Raw genomic sequence first — 13,291 nt, forward strand, 5'->3', positions numbered from 1 at the left:
ACAAAATTAACTTTTTAATAATCCTAGACTCACTGTATACTATAAATGTCAGCGTTGAAATTGCAGTTTCTTACTAAACAAGGCAACAACAAGCAGTTAAAAAAACTCTTCAATGTTAGCTCACCTTCCCACTCCATCACCCTCTCTCTCTCTCTCTCTCTCCAAAAATAGCAACCGCATCATCATCCATGTAGTTTGGGACACACTGATATCTCTTTCACTTTGAGTTGTCTGTCTCAGCCCCCACACTGCAAACCCACTATTTCACAGTACATTGGTAAAGTAAACCTATCTCTCCTCTCCCTCATATCATTCAGGCAACTTTAGTTTCCCTTTCTTTCAGTCACTGAATACTTTTCTCATTCAGTAGTTCTTGCTTCTATTTGTCTCTAGTTTCCACTGATTGAGTCCTTACATTGGAAACTCTTATGTCTCCGGCTTGGATTAATTTGGGTTTTTGACATTTCTGTAACTTTTGTACTGTTTGGTTATCTGGGTTTGGGTCTTTAATATTTAATGGGTTTTATTTTTATTTTTTTCAATCTATTTGGTTTTTCAGGAATTGAGCCTCCCATGAATATGAAGCTTCAAGAAGGGGAATTTGTGAGGGCTTTCTCTTTGTGCTTAGATTGGCTATGTGGGTCGTGTGCAGTGCTTATTACGATTATCCAATCGTCAACCGTAGTTGGTGCTTATACGCATTAGTCGATTTTGAGGTTAAAATTCAACTCGGTGTATGGGTAGAAGTACTGTATAAAAAAGTGTTTTTTTTTTTTTTCCTATTGTGCTGAACTATAGTGGGTTTTTGCGATCTCGTGAAACTGTGATACTGTTGCATGAAATGGAGCCTTGGAATTACGTTTCTGAAGGGAAGTTTGAAACCGATGAAAGAATATCGCCAAATAATTCACTCTCGACAAACAAAAATGCCTTGTTTGGTTGGCAATTGAGAACCCCATGTAGTTTTGGCAACAACATGTTAGTCTCTGGAGGTCAACAGGCTGTTGAGAATCATGGTTTTGGGGAACTGGGTTTTCAAGAGATAGTTGGTAAACAGTTAGCGGACAACTCGATGAGTGAAGCTTTGAGCGGTCAGTTTGGCGGTGGAAGATTTGTTAATCCAATTATGGCCATTCCAAATGCATTTTCTGTAGAAGATCATCACGACTACACTAGTCCGAAGCTCTCAACTTCTATGGTGGACTCCAACAGTCGGTTTTCATCCTTGTTTGATTTGAATCTGGGGCGGATTCCTGATCAGAAGGATGCTCAAAACTCTAAATTCCCAAAAGGAGTTCCGATTTTATCTTCGTTTGAGTCATCTACAACTGCAAAGAGAGTGCGGACATCAGGGTTGAATTCGCAATCAGCATTCTGCCAAGTTTATGGTTGTCATAAGGATCTCAACTCCTCTAAAGACTACCACAAGAGGCATAAAGTTTGTGAGGTTCACTCCAAGACTGCCAAAGTTATCGTCAATGGCATTGAACAGAGGTTTTGCCAACAGTGCAGCAGGTGATGATTTCTGTTCCAATAATCAATATACAAAGCCTTCACCTTACATCTTTAAAGCTGACATCCATCTAAGAATGCATGCCTCAAGAATTCATTTTCCTTTTCATGTCCTTTTGGCAGCAAGAAGGAGCATTGATTCAGGAATTTTTTAAATACAATCATTTTTCCAACTGATCTAGAGATGATTGTTGCAATGTTAAACCTGCATTTTTAAAAGTTAAATTAATTCTGTAAGCCATGAACTGGAGGCTCTTCTAGTGTAACAATTTCTTTTGCTGCTATACATATGATCCAGGTTTCATTTGCTGGCTGAATTTGATGAGGGTAAGCGTAGCTGCCGCAAACGCCTTGCGGGTCATAATGAGCGTCGCAGAAAGCCTCAAGTGGGTATTCACTCTGGACGGGCCGGGAGATTGCTTCGGTCATTTGATGGTATTTCACAGCTAACTTCAATTCAATCTTTAAACTCTCTCTCCTTCCCTCCCTCCCTCCCTCCTTCAAATTCTCTCCTTTTGTGTTGAATTAATGCTTTACTTTTCTTCTGGGATATTTTGTTTTGCTTTCCATTTCCTTTATATGAAAAGGATGAAAAACGAAAAGAAAAGAAAAAAGAGAATAGTGATTTCTAACTGAAAGGTCTTTGCTTTGACTCATGCTTCTCTTGTGCATAATTTCGTAAGGTAAATTCTACCTATACAATTATTTTATTATTTTTATACAGCTCTTGAAAAAAATATAATTATTTTTTAAAAATCAAATCTATCGAAGTAAAACAAATTTCAAGTAAATTTAAAATAATAGTAATATTTTATTAAAGAGTTTTTTAAAAGTTGAGAAATAGTTGTGTCTGCTTCAGTTTTGATTGCATAAGATTTCTTTCTTTAATTAGGGACTTCTTTTCTGCGCATAGGTTTTATTAAGTGATTATGATTGTTTTTACTGCTCATTTACAATTAAATTTTGCACTTACTTATTTATATGCGATAACTATTGCTCAAGTATCTATGTTTATTCCGCATTTGATTGCTTTAATATATATATATATATATGAAATTATAAGTTCACAAACATATTGTTGATAATTGATATCATTTCTTTGAAGTTTGTTGTATCCTCCAAGGGAAAACTAGGGCCCCGTTAGGAACTTAGACTCAACTGAGATCAACTCAGTCCAGTCTAATTTTAAACTGAGTCTAACATCCAAACACCTAACTCTCAAATTACTAAACTCATTTATGCTCAAAACCTCTTTACATGTGGGATCCACAACCTTTTTCAACTCAACACATCCTTATACGTGTGACTCACAATCTTTTTTAACTTCTTATAAATACATCTAAACTCACTTTAATATACAAATACATTTAAACTCATCTTAGGTGGGCCCCACAAAACCCACTTCACTATCTCAACTTACTACTATTCATAAAAAACTCAACTCAGCTCAACATTCAAATGGGGCATTGATATCTAAATGTGAAGTACTAAGGAATGATAAAATGCAAGGTTTTTTATTCACTTAGGGGTGTATTTTGCCACGATTGGGTTTGGAATACACACGTTCCAACTCTTGACTTGATGGAAAACAAAACCTAAAAGTTTTCTTCTACTTCTACCAAACCCTTACAAAGTTCAAAGTAGTAGACTTTGGAAGGCAACCTTCCACCTTCCAAAAATCAGTAGCAGCTTCAAAATTTAACTTCCAATCTGGCTTGAGATCAGGGAATTGCTCCCTCATATATCTGTCACGCTTCAAATTGTTGGCTCTATTGCCCTTCGATTCCCTCATCATGTGTCTGGTCGCACCACAATCAACAAGTATGGTGGTGATCGGAAGAGTCTCAATTCGCAAATCCTCACAACCTAACTTGACTTTTGACCCAAATTGAAGCGGAAGGAGAAAATACTTCGACCAACTGAGCCAATACATATTGAATGTGACAAATTAGTGGACTCAACTCGAAAGTAATGGGTTGGGTCAAGCTTAGTTCATTTGATTATTAGTCGAATCGAAGAATACGATTTTGTTAAGAGTAAAATACAAATATTTAGATTTACCTCTTTAAGCTTTCGAGACAAGTGAAGATTTCACATTGTATGTTTTGAGTTTGACTTTACATTTTACACAATTTAATTAAATATTCCACTTATTGGACTCACTTATTGAGAGGGGGTAGTGCTAAGAATATAATAGAAATAATTAAATTTACCTCTTCCTGTCAGTTTAAACTTTTGGAACAAATAATGATTTCACAATCAAATTTGAGTTTATCACCAATTTATATTTATATTCATTAATGGTTAATTTGTTTTTCAATGGGTTCAAGTTTATTTTGAGCTACTTTTTTTTTTTTCTCCCTATTTGGGGAGGGGGATCGAACCCATGACCTCTCTTATGGAGGCTGGGTCTCATGCCATCTGAGCCATATGCTCTTGGCTTATTTTGAGCTACTTAATTTTGAAAAATAAAAAACATAATATTAGTACTATATCATATTGCTTAATCTATGAATTTTGCCAAACCGATGTTTAGCTTTTGTAAAAATCTTTATATAAAATGTATATATATATGTGTATGTGTGTGTATGATTATACTCAGATTTAAACTTTATCGTATTACGAACATGATTTTTTTTTACTGTTTTAAATACTTAAGATATTCTTATTATAAAGTTAAAAATAAAACTATAAAAACTTAGGCGTGTTTATACAAACTTATATGAGTCAATTAGAGTTTTGTAACAATTATATCATTTAATAATTTATCATAATTTTGATTTATAAAAAAAAAAATTCTTAACTTTTTATATTCATAAATGATTCATTTACCATACAAACCAAGCCGGATTCTAATTTGGTTGAGTGGGGTTCGTTAGTTTTTTGTAGAATCTTGTGTACGGCCCTATTTATGCATAAAGAAAGGTACTTGATACTCTATTTGAGTGCAACTAAATCTTGTGACACCTTAGATTATGTGGATTGTTAACGTCATGTTTCTACACCTTTGGGCCAGGCTACTCAATGGTCCGGACCTTTGCTCGATCAGTGTCCTGCAATAGGGAAATGGGTGGCTCTCGGTAGCCCGGGAAGCTTCCGATGCCTAAGTCAGTTTTTTTCTCCAAGAAAATGCTCCAAAGGAAAATGTAGAAATCTAGTAACAATTTGCTATTAAGGATCGGACCTCCTATCTCGTAATTCTGGGTGTTTCTTTATACTCGGCTCCTCAAGTTAGGAGGCCATACCCTGCATTCTGGGGAAGAGGGAGGCCTCCCTGGAGAATCCACCGCCATGCTGTCTTTAATGTAGCGTGGTCTCCTGATGTCAGTCATTTAATGCGTCGTGGTCTTCTGGTGTTATTGCTTAGTTCCGTTCCTTTTTCTTGGCGTGTTTCTCTCCATTTCCTTCGACTAAGATTTCCTGCGCTGTTACTGCAACGTCCCATCTCAATGTGGACGGTTGCCTCCGACCCGTATAGGTCAGGGGCCTGCTTCGAGCTGCTTTTTTTTTTTGGGGGGGGGGGGGGGGGGGGAGTCCCTCGTGAGCCTGGATCGATGATTGCCTGACTCATGGGGCCCAAGAAAGGTGATGGGTTTGGGGCTATTCGCATGGGCTTTAGGCCCCTAACAAAAATTCCCCCTAACTTGGATAATGAAAGTTCTTCTAAAGGAGATGCCAAATCTTCTATTAGGTGTTAGGTGAAATTGGATTATGTCAGAGGTACTAGATCAAAATATATTGCGGAAGCAATATTATCTAGTCAGAAATATCTTGGATCTAGTGTGGTTGTTCCACGGATTCTCCGTCGTCATTATTGTTCATCCGAAATCTCTTGTATCGATGGTAGAATGTGCTATGTGGTAAGACTAGAGCAAAACCTACATATTCCACAACCTAATTGCTGGGACTAGAGAGAATTTGTAAAAGAGAGATTTACACTTTTTGGGTTACAAGCCATATTTTTCACTAAGGGGAGAGGGGCTGTATAATAGCTCCTCCTTTTTGTAACCCACGACTGGGCTTAAATGCCCAACCATAATTCACAAATAGATATGTCGAGCAAAACTGTCTTATCAGGCATATGAATAGCAAGGGGTGCCCACCATGGGTGCCTTTTTCTTATTGATCACGTGGACGGTTATGATAAAAACTCACTCAAGTTCCCTATTGGAACTAGATGATTAGATGATCACATTTAAAAGAGATAGTCACATCATGTAAGCCTATAGCATTTTATGCTATCCTTGTATAGGTTGAAAACTTAAAGAGAGAGAGAGAGAGAGAGAGAGAGATTTTATCGAATAGGGGTTGTAAGTGTTCTCAGATATTTCATTCACAAATATCACTTAAACATAAAATATTTTCAATTTTAAATATTTAATTTTTTCATCTAATTATTATCTAATCATTACATTTTTTTTTTCAAACTCTCAAATAAAACATAAAAAATAATAAAACTTTATTAAATTTCAAAATAAAAATTATATTAAAAAGTCATATTCAAACAATTTTTATTCAATTTTTTCCCTCTCATTTTTTAAAACTCAATAAAATATCTTTACTCAAACTCTTTCATTACTATTTACAGATATACTGAGATGTTCAAATATTCAAATGGGGCCTTAAAGTCAAAGGTGTTATTCCTGTTTGGGTTTGCAAGTTGGATTCTGACACCCTACATTGAATTTAGACCCAAATTGAAGCAAAAGAAAGAATATAATTGCACAAATTGAGTAGGCACTTATCATTGCCAAGGGTGGGGTCACAATAGTAACCCAAGTGGTTTGGCATGTACTAGGTCTTAGTTTCAAATCCGAGTATGAATTCACTTAAGACAATTAGTACTAGTCGCCTAAGGATTCATTGAATTCCCTAGTGGGACAAGGGCTAAGCTATGGCCCAAACCCAGCTTGTGGGAGCACTTGTGGCTTCCGCCATCTAGGGTACTAATGTAAAACAGGTCATGCGAACACTAATGTTGTTGCAGAATAATATCAGGGCTAGATAGATTGAGTGACCAATATTCTGAAGTAAGTTGGTGACTAAAGTGAGTTTAAAGGTGCAGGGCCATAACTGGATATTCAACTTCAGCATTGAATTGAGACATAATAGCTTGTTTCTTTGGAAATTACTTGCTTATACAAAAATGAAGTAGCCATAGGTAGAGCGCAGTGTGTGGAGACAACCAAAACAATTAGCAACAGCAAACCCGTTTAGATTGAGCGCCAATTGAATGATAAATCTCATCCCATTGTTTAATGTACCCTGAATATAGCAAACAATGCGTTGGACAACTTGAAAAAGATGAGAAAGACCGAGCTAGTTATGCATAACATGCTTGAGATCGAGTTTGGTCAATGCTTGTGAGATATCCTCAGGCACTGTGGTAATAGATTGTATCTACTAGAGAGTCATTAGCATTGTGGAGCTTGAGCTTCTGGGAACGGGGTGTGCCCACATAATTATAATCTGTCATAGATGCCTTGGATAGAGAATCACAAACATACTTGTGCATAGATAAAAATAGTCCACTTGAAAAAGTAATAACTTCAATGCCTAAAAAGAAATTCAAGGGCTCTAAATCTTTCATGTGGAATTTAGAAAGAAAGTATCTATTAAAACAACATAGAATGTAGTGTTCATAGGATGAATATTGAGGGATGTTGAGGTACGATGACTTGGTTCCATGGAGGAAATGAGGAGATCAAATTTAATTCTCATTGTTAGGTACTTTACATTCTGGAGTCTAGTGTACTCATTGCTTGAGAAGAGGAGCCCCATATGTCTGTTGGAGATAAGAGTGTTGTGCTTCGTGTGCGAGAGAAGCATTCGGTGTAGAAAGTTGAGCGAGTGTACGAAGGGGTGTGTGCGGGCTATTGGCCTTTGGTATAACAGATACAGATGATTCCGGACAACTAGTGGGAACGGAGGCCGGCTCACACATATATAGCGTTGTGTGTTTGAATAAATCCTTGAGCAAATTCAAAAAAAGGTAGAAAACATCTGTTTGATGGGTGGGAAAAAATAATAACTTGGGAATAATTTAGGGGAAAATATATTCATAAAAAAACAAGTACTGCTAAGATCGTATACTTGGGATGTTTGGAAACAATTTATATCTTATCTTATTTCATCTCATTTCCTTCTCAAATATCATTCAAATATATATACTTTCAAACTAATCATTACAACTTTTTCAAACAAATTATTACAATTTTTTCAAATTTAGAAAAACAAAAATTCAACTTTATAATATTTTTTATTCAATTTTTCAAATCATCTTATATTTATAAAATTTTTATCTCATCTCATTCTCTAAGTATCTCCTTAGTGTTATCAGATTTGGTTTCTACAACGCTTGTTGTGTTTGTAGTGCCTCCAAATCTGATCTCACTGCCTTATTCACTTACATTAATGATAATTTTTTTCTTAGGGGTTAGCTTAAATGGTAAAGATCTTGACCTTGAGAGTATCCTCCTTCTAGGTCTATAATTCAAACTTTGAGTGTAAACAATTTTTAGAAACCGTGTACTATTGGTGAAAAGCCAATGATTTACGTTATCTATATGATGTGGATGCTACACGGGGCTGGAATTTAACTGGGTATAGCTAATACATGTCGTGTATCCATGATCTCATGAGTTTCTTTCATAAAAACAAATGATATATCAAACTTACCATTTCAACTACATTAGAGCCTAAATATCTGAAAAGCTTCTTTAAAAGCCAGAAACATGTCCGCGACCAGCCAAAAGGAGTTGGAATCTGGTTGAAAGAGGTTTGGAAGCCATAGAAACAGTGGCATCTGGCTTATGTAATCGACTTTTCTTTGTGGAGGAATTAATTCTTTCTAATAAAGAAAAAAGAAAATTCATTAATCAAAATAGGGCATTTTATTGTTTTTGTTAATAATAAATAATTATTTGGAAAGAAAGTTAATTATGCAATCGAAACGAGACCTCCCTCCACTTTCTATTTAATTTATAGAGTAATTAATCATTTTTCCACATGTCAAACATCACTAATTGTTTATTATTATTTTTTATTACGGTATTTGAGGTTGTTTGCTTCTACTGGTTCTTTGGAGATGTGAAGTTCGTTTGTCTCATACACATGGCCATTAGGGAGCTAGTTATAGAAAAACATCTTTTATTTCTTTATCCACTTGGTTCACAGTTGACACTGCATACACGGCTCTCAATCTATCTCTTCACCACACATGAAACTGCTTTCCAATCAGCCTCCTACACGTTACACGTTCTCATTAGCAGCTTAAAGTTAAATAGGGAAAGTGGTTGTCCATCGGATGAGCTTTGGGATCTGCACCCACCACATCTGCCATTCTCCTTCTTATGTATCTTCTTATGCATGTATTTTGCCGCTGTCTGTCTCATGAGCCTTACCTAGGCACCTCAATCAATGATGCGCCACATGCAATGCACCTCAATCGAAATCTCGCTGCTGCGCCCCATGTACATATGCGCTTTAAAATTTGGATGTCCTCCACACGAATTAATCACTGACACTCTACTGCCAAGTGTGTACTTCTACGCATCACTGGCCATCCATGCTTCCCACCCGCTGGCGGACTGTTGGCCTACTCCAATTTTGACCTGGTTTCTACCCGGCCTCAGCCGGCTTCCACCTGACCCACCTCGTCTCGTTCTGTTTCGCATGCAGAATCAAACCTTTCCAGATATCTGACCTGATCTGCCTGCGAAAAGTTTATATCTTTTCTGAAAAAAGTAATACCTACTTTTTAGTTTTCATTAATGCGTCTGGAAAGGTCGAATTTAACAATATTGTATGTCACCATGCCAGTGATTTTGTCGTTTATAAGGACTCGAGTACACGCCTCTTTTTCATACGAGTTTTACAAAGAATTTCTTGTTTCCTACTGTAATTTGACTGTTGTCCTCTTTTGCGTGTTCTCAAAGTCATATTTATTGTGTTTCTCTAACTATGTTGATCTGACTGGCCTGGTAGGGAGTGATCAAGGATATCAGGTGGGAACTACATCTTTTATTTGCCAAGAGATTCTCCCTAGTGGCCTCTTGCATCCTGAGACATATGAGACCAGTGAATGGGGCAGGCATGTCAAAGTTGAAGATGGGACTGACTATAGGCATCTGTCAACCTTTCCTGTTACTAATGGCCATCCCCATTCCAACTCCCTCTTCCCTCAAGATATTGAAAAACAGTACTTCCACCCTTTTCATGACAATGGAACTCGGACAGCAACTGGGAACTTTTTCATGGAAAATACGGATCGGTATATACATGATATAGGAGGAGGCCCAACTCCCAGTTCACATTCTTTTTTCCACAACACCTCGTTAGGAAGTGAAGAATACAATGTTTTTGATGCAGCAACAACTGTTGAAGGATTATCGAGAGTACCAGATCCCTCCGGTTGTGCTCTCTCTCTTCTGTCATCTCAATCACAGAATTCTTCAAGCCAGCGGCCAGCTGGAATTCCCATGGTTCATCCACTGATCATGCCGAGTAACCATCCCCATTATGGCATGGATCGATTAACCGAGAAGTTGATAGGAATAAGATCACAGCATTCGTCTGGTGGAGTTTCAAATAAACTCCCTTTATCAGAAAAGAATTCTGCAGAAGAGAATGATCATCATCACTCGGGTCCCATACTGATATCGGATACTGGTGATGCAGTCAACTTTGATGGGATTTTCCAAGAGTTCGATATATGGAATTCCAATGATCGCCAATCCCGTGATCAAAATGGGCCTGACTTGCTTCAACTGTCATCACAGCTTGAGCGAGTGGAGCATCAGAGGCAATCCATGCAGGTGAAGCGGGAAAATGACTCGTCCTGCCTCTGGATCTCTTGAATTAATGCTCGGAAAGGCAATTTATTAAGGTCTATGAATCATATATGCATTCCTTGGAAATCAATTTGCTGTGCTTCTAGATGACATATATGGCAACTTTAGAGTTTCCTTGAAAACAAAAGGAAAAGAAAATTAATATATGCATGCGTTTTTCTGTTTACGCTCAAACTTATGTACCTGTTGTTTGGATGGAAAGTGATTTTCTGAGCCGATCACGTTAAAGTACTCTATATCATGATCTTACTGATTTTCCCCGCCGGCCTATGATCTGATTGAAGTTTTTGCAGCACTGCAGTTTAACCTAATTGTGATAAACTTGAGAGTTATCAAAACGATGAATAATGATTAGAGATCGAATGAATTATGATGGCACAAGGTGATGACTCTACCATCCATTCTACTCGGAGAACTGAAATCTATAATCGCATTTGGATTAGAGAAGGACGAATGGGATTGGGGCCTGTGCCAAACATCCTGCTACCTCCCACGGCATTCAACCACGTATATAGGAAGGAACAAGTACATGTCATACTCCATAGTATATGTATCTCTTCCAGACTGTAGTCGTTAAACTATATCATGGTGCTGATAGGGTGGTTATAAAAAGCGCATGTCATAATTTTGGTTTTATTTTTTCTCGAGTTATTCATTCCATATATCCATTTGTTCATTTGACACAACCGATGATACACAGCCCGTCCCCCAAGGCTAAAATTGATATTAATTTAAAAAATCTAGGGGACTGAAAAACTAACTTCAAAATTTATTCTTACTTGAGCACCAAGTGTAAAAGATTTCATTACATAAATACAAGATGCTTTATTAAAATTGAAAGAGGTTTAACATACAGGTTTTACTTCAAAAAAAAAAAAAAATTGAATGAAATTTTAACATACAGGTCTTGTGCCATATATAAAACAACTTGGTAGAAAAAACCATGAATAAAGAAATTTCAGTAAAAATTAATATCCTCTAGGCCTTTGTCTCGTCTTCATGAGCCTAGTCCTATCCAGCAACTTCATCCTCACATTAATCATTATCTAGTATAGTCATGCTTTAAAACAAAAGCAAATTAGATATTCAGTAAGAACTACCCATACTATAAACATATAAGAAGATAGGTTTTTCATTCATGTACTGCTACTCGGCCCCCCAATTCTTACTGCTCATAGTTACCACCTTAGGTGGTACAGTTACGTAGAGACCCATGTGTTATATTAAAAAGAAAAATTCAATTGCAGTGGCCAATCCCTTTTGAGCCCTAATCTGTAATACCCCGTTCATGTTTACACGGTAACATTGTCAAATATTGAGAATTTGACAATAATAACCCATAACTTTGGCTTAGTGGAAGTTACAATCGTTAAAGAAAAGTGAGCTTTTGGATCATAATTTGAAAAAATAACTTCCACCCTTGCTTTAGTTAAGATTCCTAGAGCAATGAAATTTTTTGTAAAAATAGGTTGCCAAGAGGCCAATAATAGGATGACAAGTAGAATGAAGAAGATTTGTCACCTTAATGGGCTTGCTAATTGGTTCATAGCAAGCCATGTAAATTTGATGGATTTGAAGAAGGCTCAAAAGTTGGTTAAAATGAAGGTCCAAGCTTGATAAGAAAAAAGGGTCAAAGAAAGGTTTAAAACAAGGCCCAATGTGAAGCCAGTCCAACTTAGTAAGCTAGTGGGGTCTAAGGAAAGGCCCAACAAAAACTGAACATGAGGCCCAAGGGAAGGCTCATGTCAAGGCCCACATTAAGGTCTAGCTCAATAAAAGTTTTATGCCCAGTAAGAGTGCACCACTTGGAGAATATGCCTAGGATTCTCATCACTTCATAGATAGGACATACCACCATCTAGCAAATGGTTTTTTTTATCAGAGCCCATTCGGACCGAACTGGATAGATTTTTTAAAATGGTCATCATGGAGAATTACCAACTTCTGTAAGCTCTATTTCTGGTGGTTTCAGATATTATTTAGTTGCAGCATGCTTACATGAACCATTAAAGATGTCATGACAATTGACCATATTTCACTTTCAACATCGTTTCAAACTTTGCCAAGAAAAAAAATCAATAAATCTAATTATTAAACATGTTTGGTCGCTTAATCTTGTTGGAGATTCTACAACTTAAACATTTTCAAGTACTAGTCTTTTTAATTAATCGCTTGGAGGGTATGCAGTGGGGACTAGAAGCCATTGTTACAAAACAAAAAAAGAAAAAAAAAAGAAAAAAAAAAAAAAGAAAAAGAAAAAATAAAGAAATGGGGGACCTGAGCTATGATCAAACTGGACAAATTTATAGTAATGGACATTATGGCCAATTTCAATTCATGGGCTCCAACATAATTTAAAAGCACATGTTCAAGTGAACTAGTAATGCACTTTTACACGACAAAGGGTGAAATTTCAAGCAAAACTAGTATTGCAAGTGATTATCACAACATTGCTACATATTTACAAATGATAAATATCTCTACTGAGCCTTTCATCAAACAACTCGTGTGCCTAAAATTGCCACATTCATTCCAGAAATTATTGCTCTCACTAGCCTTCCTCTTTACAAGCAAACACAACAGATTGTACAAAGAAAATAATGCAACACTCCCCAATCAATCAAATTGTACAAAGAAATAAATACCCGGATGTGAAGATTCGATATTCAATTCGGTGAAAATTGCAAAACTTTATCATCATCAAGCAAATGGTAAAAATTTGAGGGAGAGGATTTCGGACTGACCAGGAAGAGGAAGATCACAAGAAATTAGCTGGAGAACATGACCCGCTTCGATGGAGAGGAGGAGACCTGCGCCGGAGAAGATGAACAGCTTCGATGGAGAGGAGGACGTGACCCGCATCGGAGAAGGTAAACAACTTCGATGGAGAGAGGACGTGACCCGCGACTTCTCAGGTGACCGGTGTT

At 36.9% G+C, this 13,291-nt stretch overlaps 1 protein-coding gene across 4 annotated transcripts; it reads left to right on the forward strand.

Moving 5' to 3' along the window:
* The first annotated feature begins 89 nt into the window (after positions 1-89).
* Positions 90-10,625, forward strand: LOC122290524. 4 transcript variants are annotated; one of them, XM_043098287.1, is made up of 4 exons: positions 90-277; positions 560-1,515; positions 1,811-1,947; positions 9,499-10,625. In XM_043098287.1, exons 2-4 carry the CDS (start codon positions 842-844, stop codon positions 10,368-10,370), a joined length of 1,683 nt encoding a protein of 560 aa, XP_042954221.1. In that variant the 5' UTR covers positions 90-277; positions 560-841; the 3' UTR covers positions 10,371-10,625. The 4 variants fall into 4 exon arrangements, with proteins under 4 accessions (XP_042954221.1, XP_042954223.1, XP_042954220.1 ...); XM_043098289.1 differs by lacking the exon at positions 90-277 and adding an exon at positions 304-453; XM_043098288.1 differs by lacking the exon at positions 90-277 and adding an exon at positions 305-468.
* The last annotated feature ends 2,666 nt before the right edge of the window (positions 10,626-13,291 follow it).

This window comes from Carya illinoinensis, chromosome 12, assembly GCF_018687715.1.
Source record: "Carya illinoinensis cultivar Pawnee chromosome 12, C.illinoinensisPawnee_v1, whole genome shotgun sequence".
NCBI lineage: Eukaryota > Viridiplantae > Streptophyta > Magnoliopsida > Fagales > Juglandaceae > Carya > Carya illinoinensis.

What these genes read in the sequence shown, in the direction of transcription:
- LOC122290524 (XM_043098287.1), top strand. Translation starts at nt 842, where the DNA reads ATGGAGCCTTGGAATTACGTTTCTGAAGGGAAGTTTGAAACCGATGAA. An exon ending in TTTTGCCAACAGTGCAGCAG is followed by an intron (nt 1,516 to 1,810) that starts GTGATGATTTCT and finishes CATATGATCCAG; the next exon opens with GTTTCATTTGCTGGCTGAAT. An exon ending in ATTGCTTCGGTCATTTGATG is followed by an intron (nt 1,948 to 9,498) that starts GTATTTCACAGC and finishes CTGGCCTGGTAG; the next exon opens with GGAGTGATCAAGGATATCAG.